This window comes from Palaemon carinicauda, chromosome 32 (genome assembly GCF_036898095.1).
Source record: "Palaemon carinicauda isolate YSFRI2023 chromosome 32, ASM3689809v2, whole genome shotgun sequence".
NCBI classification, from domain to species: domain Eukaryota; kingdom Metazoa; phylum Arthropoda; class Malacostraca; order Decapoda; family Palaemonidae; genus Palaemon; species Palaemon carinicauda.
In genome coordinates this window covers 79737200-79758792 of record NC_090756.1, presented here as the reverse complement: position 1 = coordinate 79758792, position 21593 = coordinate 79737200, and the positions used below count along the sequence as shown (strand labels likewise).

Below are 21593 nucleotides of genomic sequence, written 5' to 3'. Positions count from 1 at the left end.
AATATTTATTTCAATTTAAAATCATGAGTGCTGGAATTGAATTTATAAGATTATTGAACTACACTCATACAAAAAGAGTAGAAAATACGTAGAATGTTTAATTCTTGCTTTTAGTACCCTGAGCCCCACTACACTGTACCATTAGCTTTGAACCTCTATTCAACCCTCAATGGTTTGGAACGAGCGTGCCTTTGCAGAATGAACACAACATCAACAGTTGACTTGCTTAAGAGAGATAGAGAGACATGGATGCAGATTTGCACACCAAACACACCTTGCTTTTATAGTGTGTGGCCTTTGTGGTACATTACTATGGCCAGGAGCAAATATACTTCTTGTACCTGTAATCTAATTTATTCATTTATCTGCATATACATACTATTGTATATATTTTATTACATTTTCTTCAGTTTCATCTTCAGTAACAGATATTAAACCTAACCTTAACTAGACTGGGTTAAGTCTGTTAGTGGTGCAGATATCTGTAGTTATCTACAGATACGTCCCCGATTATACACGATATCTTGGGATAGTCGTTCCGGGGATTAGAACCCCGTGATACCTGACGCTAATTTTCTTGTAATATCACTCGCAGATATATTATATAGTAGGAAGCTGCCTGAAAGAACCTCCATCAGGAACACATGGCTCGAGCCCAAAAATACATTTTTCCTACGACAAAATCCGTTTTTATACAGCAGATACTTTGCTACTACAATACTCAATCCGACCTTATCACTAAATTTCAAACACTGAATCAAAACATATTCATCAGAATCCCACAATATTGTTTTTCACTCAATGTAGGAATCGTTATTACACTGCCAAATGAGTCATTAGTGTCTATACACTAATAAACAGACTGTGCAAATAGTAGATGAATGTCTTGATTATCGTTCTCTGCATGCATCAACGCCCAGCAGAATTTCTGCATGATACATTTATATAGCTACTATTTGAAAGGAAACCATAAAGGTCTACAGTATATGGATTTAATTGATTTTTATTTTATTTTTTGGAAATAGCAAAAGGTCCACCTTCCTTTTTCTTCCCCAGTCAGTTCTGGTGTCACAAAAAACAACAGGAAAATATCACTTAGGCCATCATCATCACTTCAGCTTAACATTCCTGAAAAAGAACATAAAATTGGGGGAACAAACAAATGTGGCAAATACATATAAAGATTAAATTTAAGAGAGCATACAGTAATGTGGTAAAACGGTACTCTGTATTATTAGTTAATTTATTTGACTCCCAAATTGATAATGATATGCTGTGACTCTTGAGAAAAACTAGTGTTCACTCTCACAGGTTTAGGGAAACCTTCATCCAAGCTCTCATTCTATATCAACGAGTAGTCGGTGCTCTTCGGGTGAACTAAAGATCAATTTAAGAAAAGCTTTTTTTTTATATTTTTATCTTTCAAATTAAAGTTTGTTCTTATAAGTATACAAACCATTGTTCTTTAATAGGAGGATGACTTCCGCGCAACCTGAAACTGCCATTGAATTGTTAACGAGGTAGTTATAACTACATACGGGGATGGGGGAAGCTCATTCACCTGTCATTCAGAGAGTCTGCCACTTTTGACTTCGACTGTAGTATGTACTGTTGGTGCCTCTCACCGATCTCTGGAATTTGATTTTCTTTTTTTCTCTTTACAGAGTGTGACCGTTGATAAATAGAACCTAATAGGGAGATGTGGTCGAGTCCAGTAAAATCCTGCAAGAAATGTGGCAGGTTTGTCGATACCAGTCGTTGATCCTTATCGCCTGTGTACTATTTGAAGCTACCATGACTGATGAGTTTTCCAAGAAACGCAAGAACGCTACGAGCAAACCTTAGGAATGAACTTTGGCTATGCATGAAACTGATGTCGATGCGACCTTACAGTTCATGATGTTCTTCTAAATTTCTACCTGCTATGTCCCATCAGTCTTTGGGACTAATGTTTGGGGGTAGGAGACCTCATTTCACCATTGGGGTGCTTTTTAAGGAGAAGTATTAACTTATCTTAGTAATTGTAACACTCTTCCTTTCCTACCGAGTTATCAGGTTGACCATGGTATCAGCCACCCATTGAGATACTACTGCTAGAGAGTTATTGGGTCCTTTGACTGGGTAGACAGTACTACATTGGACCCCACTCTCTAGTTACAGCTTAGTTATCCTTTGCCTACACATACACAGAATAGTTTGGCCTATTGTATTCACACATTCTGCTGTGTCCTCATACACTTGAATACACTGAGGTTACCAAGCCATTCTTCTTCACAGTGGAGATTAACTACTGCACTATAATTGTTCAGTGGACACTTTCCTCTTGGTAAGGGTAGAAGAGACTCTTTAGCTATGGTAAGCAGATCTTCTAGGAGAAGGACATAACAAAATCAAACCATTGTTCTCTAGGCTTGGGTAGTGCCATAGCCTCTGTACCATGGTCTTCCACTGTCTAGGGTTAAAGTTCTCTTGCTTGAGGGTACAATCGGGCACACTATGCTATCTTTTTTTTCTTCCTCTTTTTTTGAAATTGTGTGGTGGGCAGGCGTAATAGAAGGGTCATGGATGCCTGGTGGTTTATCAAGTGCTTGCCTTTTCCTAATCTGTTTCTTTTTCTTTTCAAAACCATCCTTATTGTCCTTCCTTCAGTTGTGTCTATCTTGGAAGATATTTTAGCTTTGAATGGTGTATTGGCTCCTCCATGTTGACCAGTTTTTCTGACTTTTTTTTCTATATTCTCTTGATTTGATCAATCACTTTATATGTATTTCTGTACATATTGTTTTTATCATTCTTGTGAATTTAGTTTTTAAGTAAGATCTATCATTTTTATCACCATTAATTCTCATGCTGGCTGGAGACATTGAGTGAAATCCGAGACCAGTACGTCCTAGACTTCGTCAGTGTCGTCTGCTGTACTGTATTGCAATATTCGTGGTCTTCATGCAAATATCCAAAACCTTACAGTTGCATCCAGACAGTATGATATTCTTTTGTGCTCAGAAACTTTGGTTTCTAATATGAGGCACTCATCTGAGCTCCTTATAACTGGTTTTTAGAAGCCAATAATGTTGAAACATGATGCCATCCCTAGGGCCAGGGGAATGGTGGTGTATATTAGGACCGAGTACCCTGCTTCTCATAAGTCCTGCTATCAATGTGGATGTCATGAGATTCAGGTAATAAAAGTTTGTGGTAGATATAACAACTTCTATTTGTGTTTGAGCTACTGCAATCCAGACATGGATGACTCTCTTCGATTGTCTTCTCACCATTATGGCTAAGTTACAAGAAGATGATAGAAAGGCTTCTTTTGTCTTTGTTGGTGATTTCAATGCTCACCATAAGGAGTGGTTAAGTTCTGTTTCTCCTACCAATCGCCATGGCTTAAGAGCTTTAGACTTTGCCTCTGAATCAGGCTGTGACCAAACCATAAGTGAAGCTACTCACAGGTTTGGTACCTGCTTGGACCTTGTATACACCAACTCCCCTGGTGTTATAACAAGGAAGTTGGTTCTCCACTTGGGACATATAATCATGCCTTGATTTCATTAGTAGTGAAGACTGAGCAGCCTGTCCCTGATATATCATACTCATGTAAGATTTATATGAAATCTCAAGCAGACTGGAATGGGATTTTAAGGGATCTTTTGGGCTTGAATTGGTCACAATTGTATAGAAGTATTGATCCTGTTGTTCTTTTGAATGAAAATCTAGTCAATATAATATATAGGCATATCCCTTCTCTTGTAGTAAGGTACCGAGTGAAGGACAAATCGTGGTTCAATGATGATTGTAGATGTGCTTATTTGGAGAAGCAGGAGGCCTATCATCTTTGGAAGGGTAACGGATTAGATTTGACGTGGAATAACTATACTCAGCTTAGAGCTTTTGCTCAGAGTTTATGCCTCAACTGAAAAGGAGTACAATTTAACCATAAAAGAAACCCTTTCTGGTACAACCCAGTATCATAAGTGGTGGACTACCCTTAAATTTGCACTCTTTGGTGTGGATGCAACAGTTCCTCCTCTACTTAAACCAGATGGCTCTGTCACTCACTGTCCAAAGGAAAAGGCAACCCTTTTGGCTAATGTGTTTGACAGTAAACAGAGTAATGAGAAACTTGATCTTCCTCATTCCTGTTTCCTGAGGCTAACCTAAGTGGGTTAGCTCTTCATTTTCATGAAATTAAAGGTCTCTTGATGAACCTTGATGCTTATGGCAGTGTAGACCCAAATGTTATTTTTCCTTTGTTTTTATAAAGCCTATTTTTCTTAGCTCCAAAGTTATCTGTTATTTTATGCAATTTTGCAATAAAAGGAGCTTTTAGCACTTGTTGGAGAGTTGGTAATGTTTCTCAAAAGTAAATATCAATGCTGAGATCCAGATGTTGAGGAGCCATTGTCCTTGACCTACTTACTATCATACATTGAGTTTGTTCCAACACGAATACTTACCTCGAACTACTTTCTTAGGAGTTACCTGTAATCTCCTCTCTACCGACCAGAGTTTTGTGTAGTATACCCTAAAACCCGTTTTCTATGGAGGGCTATCTCGGGCGTAAGAGAACGTGCCCCGAGGGTAGCTTTTACGCTAGGTCGAGGTCCGCCTGGGTCGTGAGCGTCAGTAAGTTCTCTGGTCGCGACGTGTCACCACGTCGCTCTCGTCTCTCTCGACCCTTTGTGTGCGCCACGTGTGTCCCACGTGTTTACCGCGTGGTAACTTGTGCTCATTTTTTGTGTTCCTGTGTGTTCACTACCCTTCCTTGTGCTTCCCAAGTGTATTCCTTTGATTCCCTGCGTTCCTGTGTCTTGTGTTTGTGCGTTATGGAGCAGATCCGCCGTTGTCCTGGGCCTAGAGCCGGAAAATCGTGTGGAGCGTTCCTCTCCAAACCTGAAGTGGACCCTCACTCCCTTTGCTCTTCCTGTAGGGGCAAAGTTTGTTCGTCTTCGGATACGTGCCTCGTGTGTGTTGGTTGGAGTGATATTCAGTGGGTGCGTTACGGCACGAAGAAAAAGAAATCGTCGAAGCGTTCACCCAGGAAAGCTAGTGTTTCTTCGCCGCTACCGTCGCCCAGTGAACGGTCTGACGGGGCTTCTGTCTCTCCTTCCCCTAACCAGAGTAGGGGACGAGGTAAGTCCATCGTGGGGAAAGAACCGAGCGTTCTTCCCCAGGAGTCTGGTGAATGTGAAGTGGGGGTTGCAGGGCCTTCTTGGGCTAGTGAGGAGCCCGGTAGTGCTGTGTCAGGGAGCTCTGGAGACTCGTCCCTTGTGCTTGGGGGGCACGTTTCCTCCGGTGACCCCTTGTGGTGTAGCAATGTTGTTTCTGTGTCTTCGCCCCCTTCGTGGGCCTGTATTTCAGGTTCTTCGGCAGGCGGCGACAACCAGGGTAAGTTAGGTTCCGCAGGGAGTGATGCCTTCGGATGGAAGCTTCCTAAGACACCAGGTAGGTCCCCTATGCGGATGGAAGAGGGCCTGGATTCCTGGTTCCCTAGTGTTGGGCGCCAACCCTCCTTTCCAACCCCTCTCACGGAAGTTCCTGAAGCCTTCCTGCAACCCTCTACCTCGGGTACACAACGAGTCGCGAAGTCCCCCGCGGGCCCCGCTCCCGCCCGCCGTACGGTAGGTACAGTTACGTCGGGCTCTTCGGAGGAGTCTTTCTCGTCGGGAGAAGAAGCCAGAAGGAGACATCGGCGTCGGAGGGAGCGGTCCAGGAGCAGGCGTTCCCGCTCAAGATCACGTTCCAGGTACAGCAGGAGGCGCTCCCGTTCTCCACGAAGGAAACACAGGAGTAGGTCACCCGATGGCGATTGGGTTTTCGTACCCCGTGAGTCGGAGATACAGTGTTCCCCGGACCGGCGGTCCAGGGAGTTCTCGCCAAGGAGACCATCCTCCAAGCATAGTTATGACCCTCGCAGGGAGAAACGCGAGAAGGACTCTGCAGGCAGGCGTAAGACCGCGAAGCCTCCGGTTCACCCCGCCCAGCGGGGGGAACCACGCTTCCTTTCGGGCAGCCTGGCCGAACCAGCCCAGCTGGTGCGGCCCTCGGACTTTAAGGAACAGTTCCCGCTGTCAGGTCAGCCCACGGGAGCCGCGTCCTCGTCCTCCAGGGAACAGGATCGGACACTAGTCCTCGCCTGTTCGGCGATGCCTGTCCTAACCCCCGCCCCTGGTGCGGAGACCTCCGCTGGGGAGGACCAGTACCTCTGCAGGGGAGTGCCTGTGGTGCCAGGACCAAGGCGCCCGGTGGGAGTGCCCGGTGACCTGGCTCCCCGGGCTCAAGCCGAGGCTTCGGCCGACGGTAGAGAGGGTTCCCCGACGGAGGACTCGGCCTATAGAAGAGTAATTGGCCTAATCAGGAGACATCACAAGATCGAGGAACCGGTGGCTACCGACGAGGACTATTGGAGGTCCGGCCTTATCCGGTTGATGCAGGCTCCTGCCCAGCCCAAAACCTCCCTGGCTCTTCCTGTAGCCTGGGATCTCGTCTTGGGACAGGAGCACGTGGATAGAGTGGTGGCAGGTAATGCCGAAGCCCCCAAGACTCAGAGCTCTTCTAAGTTGCTCCAGGGGCTCAAAACGCAGAGCAAGGTCTATGTACCAGAAGGATGACGGCCGGGAGCCTGCAAAGTAGAACCTTCTCTCGACATTCTGGGGCAGGGCGTCTCGGAGGACAGAGCCTCTTCAGCCCCAGTCTGTTTTTCTCCATCGGAGGCTGCGATGATGGAGGAAATGTCTAGGGACCTAGTACACGTCTCCTCTTGGCTAGACTGGTGGGCTTCCACATTAGTAGGGGTGCAAGCTACTTTTGACCCTACAGACCCGGAACAGCAAAGCCTCCTGAGGGAGCTTATCACCTCCGGGGGCAAGAATCTTAAGTTCCTGACTTACCAGTCCCTCGCCCTGACAGCGAATTGGGTGCTTCGCAAGAGAGACACCATCCTGGCGAAGGTGTCCCGGAAGGTCCCAGACAGAGAGGCAAGGGCCATGAGGAGCCTTCCCTTGTGGGGTGACTCCTTGTTTCCCTTAAAGGACTTGGAGGCGATCATGGAGAAGGTGTCTAAAAGGAAAGAATTAAACACGCCCAGGCCTACGCCGGTAAGGAGACCGCCCTACAAGAGGTCAGTCTCAGATAGTGCCGCGACGTCTCAGGCCTCTCCTAGCATGACGAAGAGAGAAGCTCCTTCTTCCTCCTGGGCCTCAGCGCCTCAGCCCCCGAGGTAGGTCCCCTATGCGAATGGAAGAGGCAGCTTCAGCCTCCTTTAGAACAGGTTATTCTTCCTCGAGGAGAGGCCGTTCAGGCCGCTCCTCCAGGAGGAGATAGAGTGGGAGGCCCCCTATCCCTGCCCAAGCCTCAGGTTGGGGGATGCCTCAGACTATATTGGCAAGCATGGAAAGCTCACGGAGCAGAGCCCTGGACAGTGTCCGTACTGAAGGGGGGGCTACAGGCTACCGTTCTTAGCAGAACCCCCCCCCCCCCTCTAATTCCGGCCATCCGGTCGGAGTGGCTGGTTCCCAAGGGTCCGTTGAAGAGAGCCGCCCTTCAAGAGGAGGTGTCCTCCATGTTGGAGAAGGGTGCCATGGAGGAGATCCTACACCCAGGTCCAGGTTTCTACAGTCGTCTGTTCCTGGTGGAAAAAGCGACAGGGGGGTGGAGGCCGGTTATAGATCTGTCGGCCCTCAACAAATTCATAAGGAAGACAGACTTCAAAATGGACACACCGAAGTCAGTCCTGCTGTCCTTGAGGGAGAAAGATTACATGATGACCATAGACCTCAAGGACGCTTACTTCCAAATTCCGGTCCACCCCTCGAGTCGGAAGTTTCTCCGGGTGAAATGGGGTACCCAGATCCTGCAATTCAAGACCCTTTGCTTCGGATTGTCAACAGCGCCCCAGGTATTCACGAGAGTCTTCACGACAGTCTCAGTGTGGGCTCACGAACGAGGCATTCGCCTCATCCGGTACCTGGACGACTGGTTGCTTCTTTCCTCCTCGAAGGACGTCTTGAAGGAGCAAGGGATGAAACTTCTCCAGTTTTGCAAGGATCTGGGTATCGTGATCAACCCGGAAAAATCGAACCTATCCCCCTCCACCAGAATGACCTATTTGGGGATGACACTAGATACCCTTCTGGGAAAAGCATTTCCTTCGGAAGACAGAATAAGCAATCTGAGGGAGATCCTTCGTCCGTTCCTGTCGGGGCAACCCAGGAGAGCGAAGGACTGGCAAAGACTAATAGGGCATCTGGTGTCGTTGGAAAAACTGGTTCCCCAGGGGAGAATCAGGGTCAGAGCCGTCCAATGGAACCTGAAGAACCTCTGGTGCCAACTGGACTCGCAACAAGAACTAATCCCAGTACTGCCAAACACAATGCCCTCCCTGGAATGGTGGCATTGCCGATCGAACTCGCTCAAGGGGATGCCCTTCGCGAACGACCCTCCCGAGTTACTTCTGTTCACAGACGCCTCCAACCAGGGATGGGGAGCCCATCTTCTCGACGAGACAGCGAGAGGAACCTGGATGGACGGGGAAAAGAACCTACACATCAATGTCCTAGAGTTGAATGCAGTCCAGAAAGCTTGCCTACACTTCGTCGATCTTCTAAGGGGAAACACTGTGGCGTTGATGTGCGACAACGCCACAGTAGTAGCGTACATAAAGAAACAAGGAGGTTTGAAATCAAGGGAATTGTGCGATCTCGCCCTAGAGATACTAGATTGGGCAGATACGAACCAGGTTGTGTTATTAGCAAGGTTCATCCCCGGGAAAAAGAACGTGCTGGCCGACGGTCTCAGCAGGATGGGTCAAATAGTAGGGACAGAATGGTCCCTCCTTCCAGAAGTAGCCAGGCTCATCATCCAACGTTGGGGTTCCCCGGTGATGGACCTCTTTGCAACCAAACTGAACGCGCAACTTCCCGTGTATTGTTCTCCTGTCCCAGACCCGAAGGCAGCCTTGGAGGATGCCTTTCAGCACAAGTGGGACAACCTAGACGTGTACGCTTTTCCCCCCTTCACGTTGATAAGGCAAGTACTCAACAGAGTAAGGACTGCCCGGAACTTAAGGATGACTTTGGTAGCGCCCTGGTGGCCGGAGAGAGAGTGGTTCGCAGACCTAAAAGACCTGACAAGTCAACCTCCGTGGCCACTCCCCGACAGGTCAGACCTTCTACAACAACCGCATTTTCTCAGATTTCACGACAATCCACAGTCTCTACGTCTTCACGCCTGGAGACTATCGAGCGACTCCTGAAGAAGGAGGGGTATTCATCAGCTACTGCTAAGAGGATGTCGCTATACCTGAGAAGGTCGTCAGCAGCGGTCTACCAAGCTAAGTGGGCCTCCTTCACGAAGTGGTGCGCTTCGAGGCACATTAAACCCCTCAAAGCCTCGGTCCCAGACATAGCGGACTTTCTAGTATATCTCAGGGACAAAATTGGAATGTCAATCCCAGCTATAAAAGGAGTGCGGGCCGCCTTGGGTAAAGTCTTCCTCCTGAAGGGCATCGACCTGGGTTCCTCTAGGCACATCTCGATGCTTGTCAGGAGCTTCGAGCAGTCCTGCCCCCCACAAGCAGTTAGGGTGCCTCAGTGGGACTTAGCTAGGGTCCTGAAGATGTTAAGTGGCCCCCCCTTCGAACCAATGAAAGATATTGTAGACAGGGATCTCACTCTCAAGACAGTCTTTTTGCTAGCCTTGGCTTCCGCTAAAAGAGTAGGGGAGATCCATGGGCTGTCTTATGACGTCTCTCATTCGAGGGGGTGGAAGGAAATATCTTTCAAGTTCGTTCCTTCTTTTGTGGCGAAGACCCAGAACCCAGCTGTCTGGGATCCAAAATTCGAAGGTTTCTCTCTACCAGCTATCCCTAGGACGGGGAATCCTGAGGATTTGAAGTTATGCCCGGTCCGTGCCATTAGAAAATACCTTGAAAGGACGGCTCATCTCCGGCCAGGCATCAAGAGCCTCTTCGTCTCCACAGGTGTTACTAAGAAACAGGTATCCAAGAATACCATTTCCTTCTGGTTGAGACAGGTTATTGCCAGGGCCTACAGGGAAGAAGCCCTGGCCTTACCAGGCGTCCCCAAACCCCATGACATCAGGAGTCTGAGTACGTCCTTAGCCTTTGAGAAAAACATGGCAGTGGGTCAGATCCTTCGGGCAGGTACCTGGTCTAACCAGTCAACCTTTACTGCCCATTACCTCAAGGACTACTCGAGGAAGTCCTTAGACGGGTTCTCCATTGGAACAGTCATCTCAGCGCTCCAAGTGATTTAACGGTAAAAGCCCCAGGCTCAATCGTGGATAGCAAACCGGGAGACACAGGTTCGTTCCCTTTCACCCTATTCCCCGTTTTTCCCTATCTTTATCGGAGATAACCCTCCTGTAACCATTGGATAACACGTTCTCCGCAACTGCGTTACTGGATTCAACATCAGAAGAAGTTTTTCAAAGGGTGAGTACTTAGACACTAACGTGAGCTCTTTGTGTAGTTGCCCTATCGTCCGTTTTCCTAGTATGTTTTGTTTCTACCTAGGCCTCTAGGCTTCCGCTTCTGGGTCTGAAGGTCAGAAAGGCACTCCCACCTCCTAAGGTGTAAGTCTCCTAAGAAAGTAGTTTGAGGTAAGTATTCGTGTTGGAACAAATCAAAAATTTTAAGTAATTTTTATTTTTCCTAACATACTTACCGAGAACTACTTTCGGGTAATGGCCCTCCCTACCTTCCCCGAGTGCCTCCCTGCCCTTGCGAGAATTGTGCAACATCCGAAGAACTTACTGACGCTCACGACCCAGGCGGACCTCGACCTAGCGCAAAAGCTACCCTCGGGGCACGTTCTCTTACGCCCGCGATAGCCCTCCATAGAAAATGGGTTTTAGGGTATACTACACAAAACTCTGGTCAGTAGAGAGGAGATTACAGGTAACTCCTAAGAAAGTAGTTCTCGGTAAGTATGTTAGGAAAAATAAAAATTACTTAAAATTTTTGATTTTGTTAGGATTCAACTTAATACCCATTAATTTGCACCAAGTACTAATTTTAGCTAGATCTCTATTAAGGGATTCTGCAATCCCAGATCTACATTCAGGAGATAGAATTGATGCAAAGGCCTGCATTTAATTCTAATAGTCAAGCCTTCTCCACTATGAGGCTCAATATTACACATTCTAGTTTTATTCCAGATGTGACCAAGTTGTGGAATGATCTTCCTAATCGGGTAGTTGAATCTGTGGAACTTCAAAAGTTCAAACTTGCAGCAAATGTTTATATGTTGAACAGGCTGACATGTCTTTTATGGTTTATATAGGAAATTTGTTTTAATGTTAATGTTTTTAAAATATTTTATTTTAGATGTTCAATACTTCATATATCTTAAATCTATTTCCTTATTTCCTTTCCTCACTGGGCTATTTTTTCCTTGTTGGTGTGCTTGGGCTTATAACAACTTGCTTTTCCAACTAGGGTTGTAGCTTGGCAAGTAATAACAATAATAATTGTAAATCGAGTGGGGTTACCCATCCACACATAGCACCTGTTGTTTGCTATTTGTTAATGAATTACCAACTGTTCCAGCTTGGCTGTATGTTCTTTTAATAAAGGACTCTGGTTTGTAGTGCTAGGAAAAATTAATATCAAATAACTCTGGACTGTGTACCAAGTGTAACTGCATTAAGATGTGGGAAGAGATTTTAATAGCCTTTAAATATATAACAAAAACAAATGAAGTTTTGTTTGAAAAGTCCTTTTTCAATATTAAACTTACCCGGTGATCATATAGCTGTCAGCTCTGCTGCCCGACAGAAAAACCTAAGGACAAAATACGCCAGCGATCGCTATACAGGTGGGGGTGTACATCAACAGCGCCATCTGTCGAGCAGGTACTCAAGTACTCGATGTCAACACAGAACCAATTTTCTCTCTGTCGTGCCACCGGCAAGACCTACTGAATACGCTGTTGTTTTCTGGATTGATTTTCACGTTATTTGGTGAAGTATTCATTTCTGGTTATTAGCTATCGCTGTGCAGAAGTTATCTTCAATACTTCCTTGCATTCTTTTTTGGATTTTGGATTATTTGTTGACGACTTGGATAGATTTTGAATTCCCCCCTTTGACTAATTCAAGATGTCTGACCCTTCTCAAGTCCCCAAGTACAGGAAGTGTAGCGCTAGGGACTGTTCAAGGCGTCTTCCGAAGGCCTCTATCGATCCGCACACCGTTTGTTCCAATTGTAGGGGTAAAGCCTGTCAATTGGAAGATCGATGTGAGGAATGCGTTGGGCTTTCGGAATTCGGGTTTCAAGAATTCCTGAAATATGCACGTAGGCTAGAGAAGGATAGGATCAGGAGGAGTTCGTCTCGCTCAATTGATTTTTCCTCTCCCCATGCCCCTCAACCTATTCCTTCCCCTGTAGTGGTTGCACCCGACCCCCCTGCTAGCTCTCATCAACCTTCAATGGCAGATATGATGCGTGCCATCCAGGCTCTAGGTGAGAGAGTCGAGTCATTGGCGAATGACCGCAATCAACTCATGGCTGACGTCAGGGAGTTGAAAGGTAAAAGTGCAGTGGGAAGTGAAGTGAGTGTCAGTGCAGTGAAAAGTGTCAGTGTTACGCAAGAGGGTGCGTCTGTTCGTGCCTGTCGTCCTCCCAGTCCGGGACCTCTTGCAAGCTCCCAAGCCCAGGGGAGAAGCAATGTCGTACGACCAAAGGGTTCGACAGGCTTTAATCAGCGGACAGACGTTCCCTCCGTGGTTTCGGACGTATCTTTCCTAGATCGTCCCACCCACAAGAAGACGAGTGAGCCCGTTCATTCCTCGTCTGCGGAAGAGGTTTCTCGACAGAAACGATGGACCAAGGTCTCACGGCCTCTTAAACGTAAGGTCCCTTCCGAGCAAGCCCAACGGCCCAGGTGTAGCCACTGGGTCAGTTCGGACTCGCTGCAGTCTTCCGACGACTGCACACCTCCTAAGAGAGGCAAAGTGGTACCGCAACAGACAGTAACTCCGTCTGTTGCCGCACCCGCTGTTATAGACCCTCAGTCACAACAGACAGTAACTCCGTCTGTTGCCGCACCCGCTTTTGTAGACCCTAAGTGGTCTTTGCTGCAGTCTATGCAGACTCAGTTAGCTGCTGTTATGCAGGAGTTTCGTGCGGAGAAGGTTGACGCTGCACCCGTTAGCCTACAACCTGCCACGGTTGTGCGCCCAGCAGACGCTGAGGCTGCCTGCTCCCACACTCCAGCTGTGAGAGCTCCTCCACCCATGCGCAGTCGACCCTGCCAGACGCATGCTGACGTTCACAGACGCACGGAACCCTCCGTTGCCGTTCGTGAGCTACCACAACAACAGGAGGGTGGAGTTAAGCTGCCGTGTTTTGACGCGGTGCGTCAGCCTCCGCAACCCACGGTGGTCTCCGCTATCCTTCCACAGTCGGGAGTAGACGCTTTGCGCACCCCCTCAGCTTTGGTTGTTGCCAGTTCTCAGACTGACCAACAGTGGCATGACGTTGGGTCCAGTGCAGCCACGCATGCACCTGTGCTGCCGGACTCAGCCGTCCAGCTGTTACCTACTCCGTTGCCTCTTCCTCCTCAACATTCAGACGATGGACTCTCTGATGATGACGAAGCTGCACATCTTGACGACCAACACTCGGACATCGACGAGCCCAAGACCGCGCCTCCCTCCTTAGACTTTAGGAAAGTGCTTGCGCTGTTCAAGGATTTATATCCGGATCAGTTTGTGTCTGCAGCACCACGCTCGCCTCCCTCTGAGTTCGCTTTAGGCATGCAGTCAGCAGCACCTGCCTTTACGAAGCTCGTACTCGCTCGCTCGTCCAAGAGAGCTTTAAGGGTACTGGGAGAGTGGTTGCAGTCCAAGAAGCAACTTGGGAAGACATCCTTCATGTTTCCCCCGGCCAAGCTTGCTTCCAGATCTAGCGTCTGGTATGCCACGGGAGAAGTTCTCGGCTTGGGAGTTCCTGCCTCTGCCCAGGGCGACTTCTCAAGTCTGGTTGACTCTCCCCGCAGGCTGGCTATGAGACGCTCCAAGATTTGCTGGACTCCTTCGGATATGGACCATCTTATGAAGGGAGTTTTCCGTGCATTCGAAGTCTTTAACTTCTTGGACTGGTGTTTGGGAGCGTTGAGCAGGAAGACCTCCCCTTCTGATAAGGAAACTTCCATGCTCATTATGTCCTGCATGGACAAAGCCATACGGGATGGTTCTAGTGAGCTTGCGGCTTCTTTCGTGTCCGGGGTCCTCAAGAAGCGGGATCACCTTTGCTCCTTCTTGTCAGCTGGAGTCGCCCCATGTCAAAAGTCGGAGCTTATGTTTGCTCCGCTCTCGAAGTGTCTCTTCCCTGAAGAGTTGATCAAGGAGATTGCTGCCTCCTTGATCCAGAAAGACACCCATGACCTGGTGGCGTCATCCGCACGCAAAGCCACCCCTTTGCCCTCCGTGCCTAGACCCAGGATGGACACTCCAGCGTCAAGGTTCATTCCACCCTTTCGTGGCAGAGCCTCCAGCAGAGGAGGTGCTCGTGCCGGAAGTCAACGTGGGAGCAAGAAGAAGGGTTCCAAGTCCTCTAGAGGCAGAGTCTGACTGCCACCTTCTTCAGACAGCAGTGGGAGCCAGGCTCAAGAACTACTGGCAGGCCTGGGAGAACAGGGGCGCAGACGCACAGTCTGTGAAGTTACTCAGGGAGGGGTACAAGATTCCATTCTTGCGCAAGCCCCCTCTAGCAACATCTCCCATCGACCTCTCTCCCAGGTACAGAGAGGAGGACAAGAGACTAGCTTTACAGCAAGAGGTGTCTCTCTTACTACAAAAGGGAGCGGTAGTCATAGTCCGGGACCATCAATCCCCGGCCTTCTACAACCGCCTCTTCTTAGTGCCGAAGAAGACAGGAGGGTGGAGACCGGTGCTAGACGTCAGTGCTCTGAATGTCTTTGTCACAAAGCAGACGTTCACCATGGAGACGACAAAGTCGGTTCTAGCATCGGTCAGGAAGGAAGACTGGATGGTCTCGTTAGACCTAAAGGACGCTTACTTTCACGTCCCCATCCACCCAGATTCCCAACCTTTTCTAAGGTTCGTTTTCGGGAAGGTTGTATACCAGTTCCAAGCCCTGTGCTTTGGCCTAAGCACGGCACCTCTAGTTTTTACCAAACTGATGAGGAATATTGCCAAATTCCTGCATTTAGCAAACATCAGAGCCTCCCTCTATTTGGACGACTGGCTTTTAAGAGCTGCGTCAAGTCGTCGCTGTCTGGAGAATCTACAGTGGACTCTGGATCTGACCAAGGAATTGGGTCTCCTGGTCAATATAGAAAAGTCCCAACTCGTCCCATCCCAAACTATAGTATACCTAGGAATGGAGATTCAGAGTCAAGCTTTTCGGGCTTTTCCGTCGGCCCCCAGAATCAGTCAAGCCCAAGAATGCATCCAGTCCATGCTGAAGAAGGACCGATGTTCAGTCAGACAGTGGATGAGTCTGATAGGGACACTTTCATCACTGGACCAGTTCATCGCGTTAGGGAGACTCCACCTCCGCCCCCTTCAATTTCACTTAGCTGCTCACTGGAGAAAGGACAAGACGCTAGAAGCGGTCTCGGTTCCTATTTCCGAGAAGATGAAGTCGTCACTGACTTGGTGGAAGAACAACATTCTCCTCAGGGAGGGTCTGCCACTGGCTGTTCAGACCCCCGACCACCTTCTCTTCTCGGACGCATCGGACACGGGCTGGGGTGCGACATTGGACGGTCGGGAATGCTCGGGCACGTGGAATGCGGTTCAAAGCGAGTTGCACATCAACTGCAAGGAGCTACTGGCAGTTCATCTGGCCTTGAGAAGCTTCAAGTCCCTCCTTCTAGGCAAGGTGGTGGAGGTGAACTCCGACAACACCACAGCCTTGGCGTACATCTCCAAGCAAGGAGGGACTCATTCGATGACGTTGTACGAGATCGCAAGGGACCTCCTCACCTGGTCAAGAGATCGAAACATATCCCTAGTAACGAGGTTCATTCAAGGCGACATGAATGTCATGGCAGACCGCCTCAGCCGGAAGGGTCAAATCATCCCAACAGAGTGGACCCTTCACAAGAATGTATGCAACAGACTATGGGCCTTGTGGGGCCAGCCCACCATAGATCTGTTCGCAACCTCGATGACCAAGAGGCTCCCAATTTATTGTTCACCGATTCCGGACCCAGCAGCAGTTCACATAGATGCCTTTCTTCTGGATTGGTCCCATCTAGACCTTTATGCGTTCCCCCCGTTCAAGATTGTCAACAGAGTACTGCAGAAGTTCGCCTCTCACGAAGGGACAAGGTTGACGTTGGTTGCTCCCCTCTGGCCCGCGAGAGAATGGTTCACCGAGGTACTGCAATGGCTAGTAGACGTTCCCAGAACACTTCCTCTAAGAGTGGACCTTCTGCGTCAGCCGCATGTAAAGAAGGTACACCCAAGCCTCCACGCTCTTCGTCTGACTGCCTTCAGACTATCGAAAGACTCTCGAGAGCTAGAGGCTTTTCGAAGGAGGCAGCCAGAGCGATTGCTAGAGCTAGGAGGACATCCACTCTCAAAGTCTACCAGTCGAAGTGGGAAGTCTTCCGAAGCTGGTGCAAGTCTAAATCAGTATCCTCAACCAGTACCTCTGTAACTCAGATAGCTGACTTCCTTTTATACCTAAGGAAGGAAAGATCCCTTTCAGCTCCCACGATCAAGGGTTACAGAAGCATGTTGGCAGCAGTCTTCCGTCACAGAGGCTTAGATCTTTCCAACAACAAAGATCTACAGGACCTCCTTAAGTCTTTTGAGACCTCGAAGGAGCGTCGGTTGGCCACACCAGGTTGGAACTTAGACGTGGTACTAAGATTCCTTATGTCAGCAAGGTTCGAACCACTTCAATCAGCCTCTTTTAAAGATCTCACTTTGAAAACTCTTTTCCTCGTCTGCTTAGCAACAGCTAAAAGAGTCAGTGAGATACACGCCTTCAGCAGGAACATTGGATTTACATCTGAAACGGCTACATGTTCCTTACAGCAGTTTTTTAGCCAAAAACGAACTTCCTTCTCGTCCTTGGCCCAAATCGTTCGATATTCCAAGCCTTGCTAATTTGGTTGGAAATGAACAAGAAAGAGTACTATGCCCGGTAAGAGCTCTTAAGTACTATTTGAGACGTACTAAGCCATTACGTGGACAATCAGAAGCTTTATGGTGCGCCATTAAGAAACCTTCTTTACCAATGTCGAAGAATGCAGTTTCTTATTATATCAGACTTTTGATTCGAGAAGCTCATTCCCATCTGAATGAGGAGGACCATGCTTTGCTGAAGGTAAGGACACATGAAGTTAGAGCTGTCGCAACTTCAGTGGCCTTCAAACAAAACAGATCTTTGCAGAGTGTAATGGATGCAACCTATTGGAGAAGCAAGTCAGTGTTCGCATCATTTTACCTTAAAGATGTCCAGTCTCTTTACGAGAACTGCTACACCCTGGGACCATTCGTAGCAGCGAGTGCAGTAGTGGGTGAGGGCTCAACCACTACATTCCCATAATCCCATAACCTTTTTAATCTTTCTCTTGAAATGCTTTTTATTGTTGTTTTTGGGTTGTCCGGAAGGCTAAGAAGCCTTTCGCATCCTGGTTGATTTGGCGGGTGGTCAAATTCTTTCTTGAGAAGCGCCTAGATTAGAGGTTTTGATGAGGTCCTTTAGTATGGGTTGCAACCCTTCATACTTCAGCTCCTAGGAGTCGCTCAGCATCCTATGAGGATCGCGAGGCTCAGTAAGGAAGACGTACTTAAAAAAGGCAGAGTAATTGTTCAAGTCGACTTCCTTACCAGGTACTTATTAATTTTATGTTTGTTATTTTGAATAACTGCTAAAATGAAATACGAAATACTTAGCTCTTAATGTTAACATATATGCTGGTCTCTACCCACCCCCCTGGGTGTGAATCAGCTATATGATCACCGGGTAAGTTCAATATTGAAAAATGTTATTTTCATTAGTAAAATAAATTTTTGAATATACTTACCCGGTGATCATAAATTAAAGGACCCACCCTTCCTCCCCAATAGAGACCCAGTGGGCCGAGGAGAAAATTGGTTCTGTGTTGACATCGAGTACTTGAGTACCTGCTCGACAGATGGCGCTGTTGATGTACACCCCCACCTGTATAGCGATCGCTGGCGTATTTCGTCCTTAGGTTTTTCTGTCGGGCAGCAGAGCTGACAGCTATATGATCACCGGGTAAGTATATTCAAAAATTTATTTTACTAATGAAAATAACATTTTTTTTTAAAGAAAACTGCAACATATTCACCTTTCCCTTTTCCAATGATAGTTGTTCTCTGTCATTTCAGATTTTTCATCCAAGAAGAAATAATCATCCAACTCTTGTGGCAAGATTGTGAAAACTCCTGGAGATATCTGCAAGGGATACAGGACTGGGAAAAGGGAAGGGTCCCTTTTGGCTCATGTTGTAAGACAGTATTAAGTATGCTTTCTCATAATAGGTAGATTAGCTTTAACTTTCACTTTGTTGGTTGTGGAAGATAATATTAAAGAGGATGTCATCTTGTGACAGGGATAAGATGAGGAATTCTGAATCCTCAGAATCCTCAATGAACAGCGAAAGTGAGGATTCGTCTTCGCTTCCTGCAGTCAAGCTGGAAAAGGATGATTCGGTTGAAAATGATTCGTTTTATGAGGATGGCATTCTTTTCATAGAGCCAGAAATAGAATTGAAAACTGAGCCAGGAATATTCGAGTCGAGCGACAGGGACGCGAAATATTCTCACGATGATGTATCGGCGAGTGAGGAGGATTTACAAAGTTCCAGAGAGGAGCCCAACGAAGAGGATGAAAGAGTAGATACCTATGTATGGACGGAAGTAGGTTTGAAAGAGGACTGTGATGAAGGGGAAGTCGACAAGGAGGGGATTACGATTAAAGAAGAGAGGATCGAAAACAGTGACTGTGACACATATCTATGTGAAGACAATGATCCCAAAACTGACACCGATGTTGGTGTGGGAGAGAAACAATATAATGCAGTAGTTAACCTCAACACTCACATGCAGATGGACGCTGAAGGCCGGTATGTATGCAGAGAATGCGGAGAAATATTTACTTTACAAAGTGATTTCATAGTACATCATAAAGTTCATACTATGGAGACATATAGATGTGATATCTGTGACAAAGCATTTGTGCTGAAAATCAACCTCCTCAAACATCATAAAATTCATACGACAAAGAAGGATAAGCAATTCAAGTGCAAGTTCTGTGAGAGAATTTTTTTTCAGAGAGCTCATCTCAAAACCCACATTCAAATTCACACTGGGGAGAGGCGATTCAAGTGCGGTATATGTGAGAAAACATTTGCTAGGAAAGGTAATCTTACAACGCATAATAGCATTCACACTGGAGAGAAGCCATTTCAGTGCAATATCTGCGAGAGAGCGTTTTCTCAGAAAAGCGATCTGAAAAAACATTATAGAAATCACACTGGCGAGAAGCCTTTCAAGTGCGACGTCTGTGGCCAAGCATTTTTTCGGACAAATCATCTAAAAAATCATTATAGAATTCACACTGGGGAGAAGCCTTTCAAGTGCAATATCTGTGGCAAAGCATTTTCTCAAAAAGGTAATCTAACATGTCATTTTAGCATTCACAGCGCTGAGAGGCCTTTCAAGTGCAATATCTGTGAAAGAGTATTTTCTCAGAAGAGTCATCTCACCAAACATTATAGAACTCACACTGGTGAGAAGCCTTTCAAGTGTAATTTATGTGGCAAAGCATTTGCTCAGAAAAGTGATCTCAACAGACATTTTAGAATTCACACTTCACCGATGAACCTTCTCCTTGGGCCATCCTGTGCGTCCCCCAGCTTGCAAATGGACACAGCCCCTCACATTGAAGAATCGGGGTAACGGCTTCGAATGAAATAAGAAGCGGTGGACGATGAGGAACTCAGAAAAAAAGATGTTAAACAATAAGCAAAGATGCTGGAAAGGTTCTGACCAACATAAAGCAGTCCCCTCAATTCGGTGGAGCAACCGGTGCATTGAGCAACCAGCAGGGATCTCCACCAGGTCAGCAAAGTCCTGGTCCAAGGCCCTAGTAGCATCCATCAAGGCAAGGAACCAAAAGGATAACTAGAGTTTCAAAGTATTAAATTACTCCTCCTGTGCTTCACCTACTCAAGATATGAGGGGTGGGGCAACGGACAGACGTAGAAGCAGAGTATTTGAGGACAAATCGGAGAGTCAGATTTACCACCTGGGAAAATAAGAGGAGCACGAGACCAAGGTTCTCCTAACAAATCGCTTCAAGAAAATAGTAGGAACATCAGATTAGGGCACATCGGGAAATAACCAGTGTAGGTTTTGTCATGCAGCAATTGAGTATGTTAGTCATCTGGTTTCAGCCTGCCAGACTCTACTTGCAGATGGTCACTACACAGCTTGCCGCAATACAATCTGTTAATATATACGTTGGAAAATATGTAAATAATACAAAACTGAAGTAAAAGATAAGGTATGGGAGCATGAACCACATCCAGTTACCTCCAATAGGATCATTACCATCTTTTATGATTAGGTAATTCAAACAGGAAGATATATGGAAGGAGATGCTATAAAACCTGATATTGTGATCTGGAATAAAGAAAAAGAAACAGCGAAGAATATAGATGTGACAGTACCCAGTACAGTACTCAATAAAGCCTAGAGGCACGAAATACCATGAACTAAAAACTGACCTGAAAAAATACATGTGAACTGAAAGAAATAGGAATAATGCCCCTCTTGGTGGGGGCAACAGGACTTATGAAGAAAAACCTGAGACAATACCTTCAGGCAATACGAAGTTGGCCAAGCATAAGTGGGTTGCAGATTGCTGCCATCAAGGGAACGTTGACCATCTTGAAAAGAACCCTCGGATATAAGGCTAGTGGAGCATAGAGGTGCAACCGTAGACCCTAGGCTCGGGCCCATTGCGCCCTTGGTATAGATTGAAACTAAATAAGGTGTTAAGACAAAGGTAGAAACCTTCTCAAGTGAAATGTCTGCGACAAAGTATTTTCTCTAAGTTATTCCACAAGACATAATAGAATTGATGCGGGGGGGGGGGGGGGGGGATAGCCATTGTAGTGCAATGTATGGGAAAACTTATATCATAATTTGAAATTTAGATTGTCAAAGCATGAAGATTTGTGTAGGAGGAAAGGTGCAAGAAAATAGGGAAATTGTAAAGTCCTTATAAGAAGAGGAAACAGTTTTAACAAAGGGATTAAATGTCCATACTAGCTAGACTAAGTGAAACTACACTAAATTAATGTTTTGTATTTATCTTTAATATTGGTACTGTATTAGTGTCATTATTTCCACAAGCACTATCACAAACAACCACATCTCTTTAACAGAAGTGTAAGATTTGTTGTTATTTAGTCTACCTTGAGGGAATTTTCTGTACCTTTTTTCTTTTGTATAATAAATTTTGTATAACTATATAATAAACTTGCTTATAGATTTAAAAACAATATCATGTTAATTAGAGGAATTTTATTGATACCTCAATGTACAAAGTTTAT

At 46.6% G+C, this 21593-nt stretch overlaps 1 protein-coding gene across 2 annotated transcripts in view; it reads left to right on the top strand.

The window, feature by feature from the left end:
- Window positions 1-20653, top strand: part of LOC137625405 (zinc finger protein OZF-like) — a 119130-nt gene extending 98477 nt beyond the window's left edge. For both annotated transcript variants that reach the window (XM_068356294.1, XM_068356296.1), the window contains one exon: window positions 18361-20653. In XM_068356294.1, the coding sequence (XP_068212395.1) occupies window positions 18568-19932 (1365 nt within the window). In that variant the 5' untranslated portion in view covers window positions 18361-18567 and the 3' untranslated portion in view covers window positions 19933-20653. The remainder of the gene's footprint in view (window positions 1-18360) is intronic.
- Window positions 20654-21593: the final 940 nt, after the last annotated feature.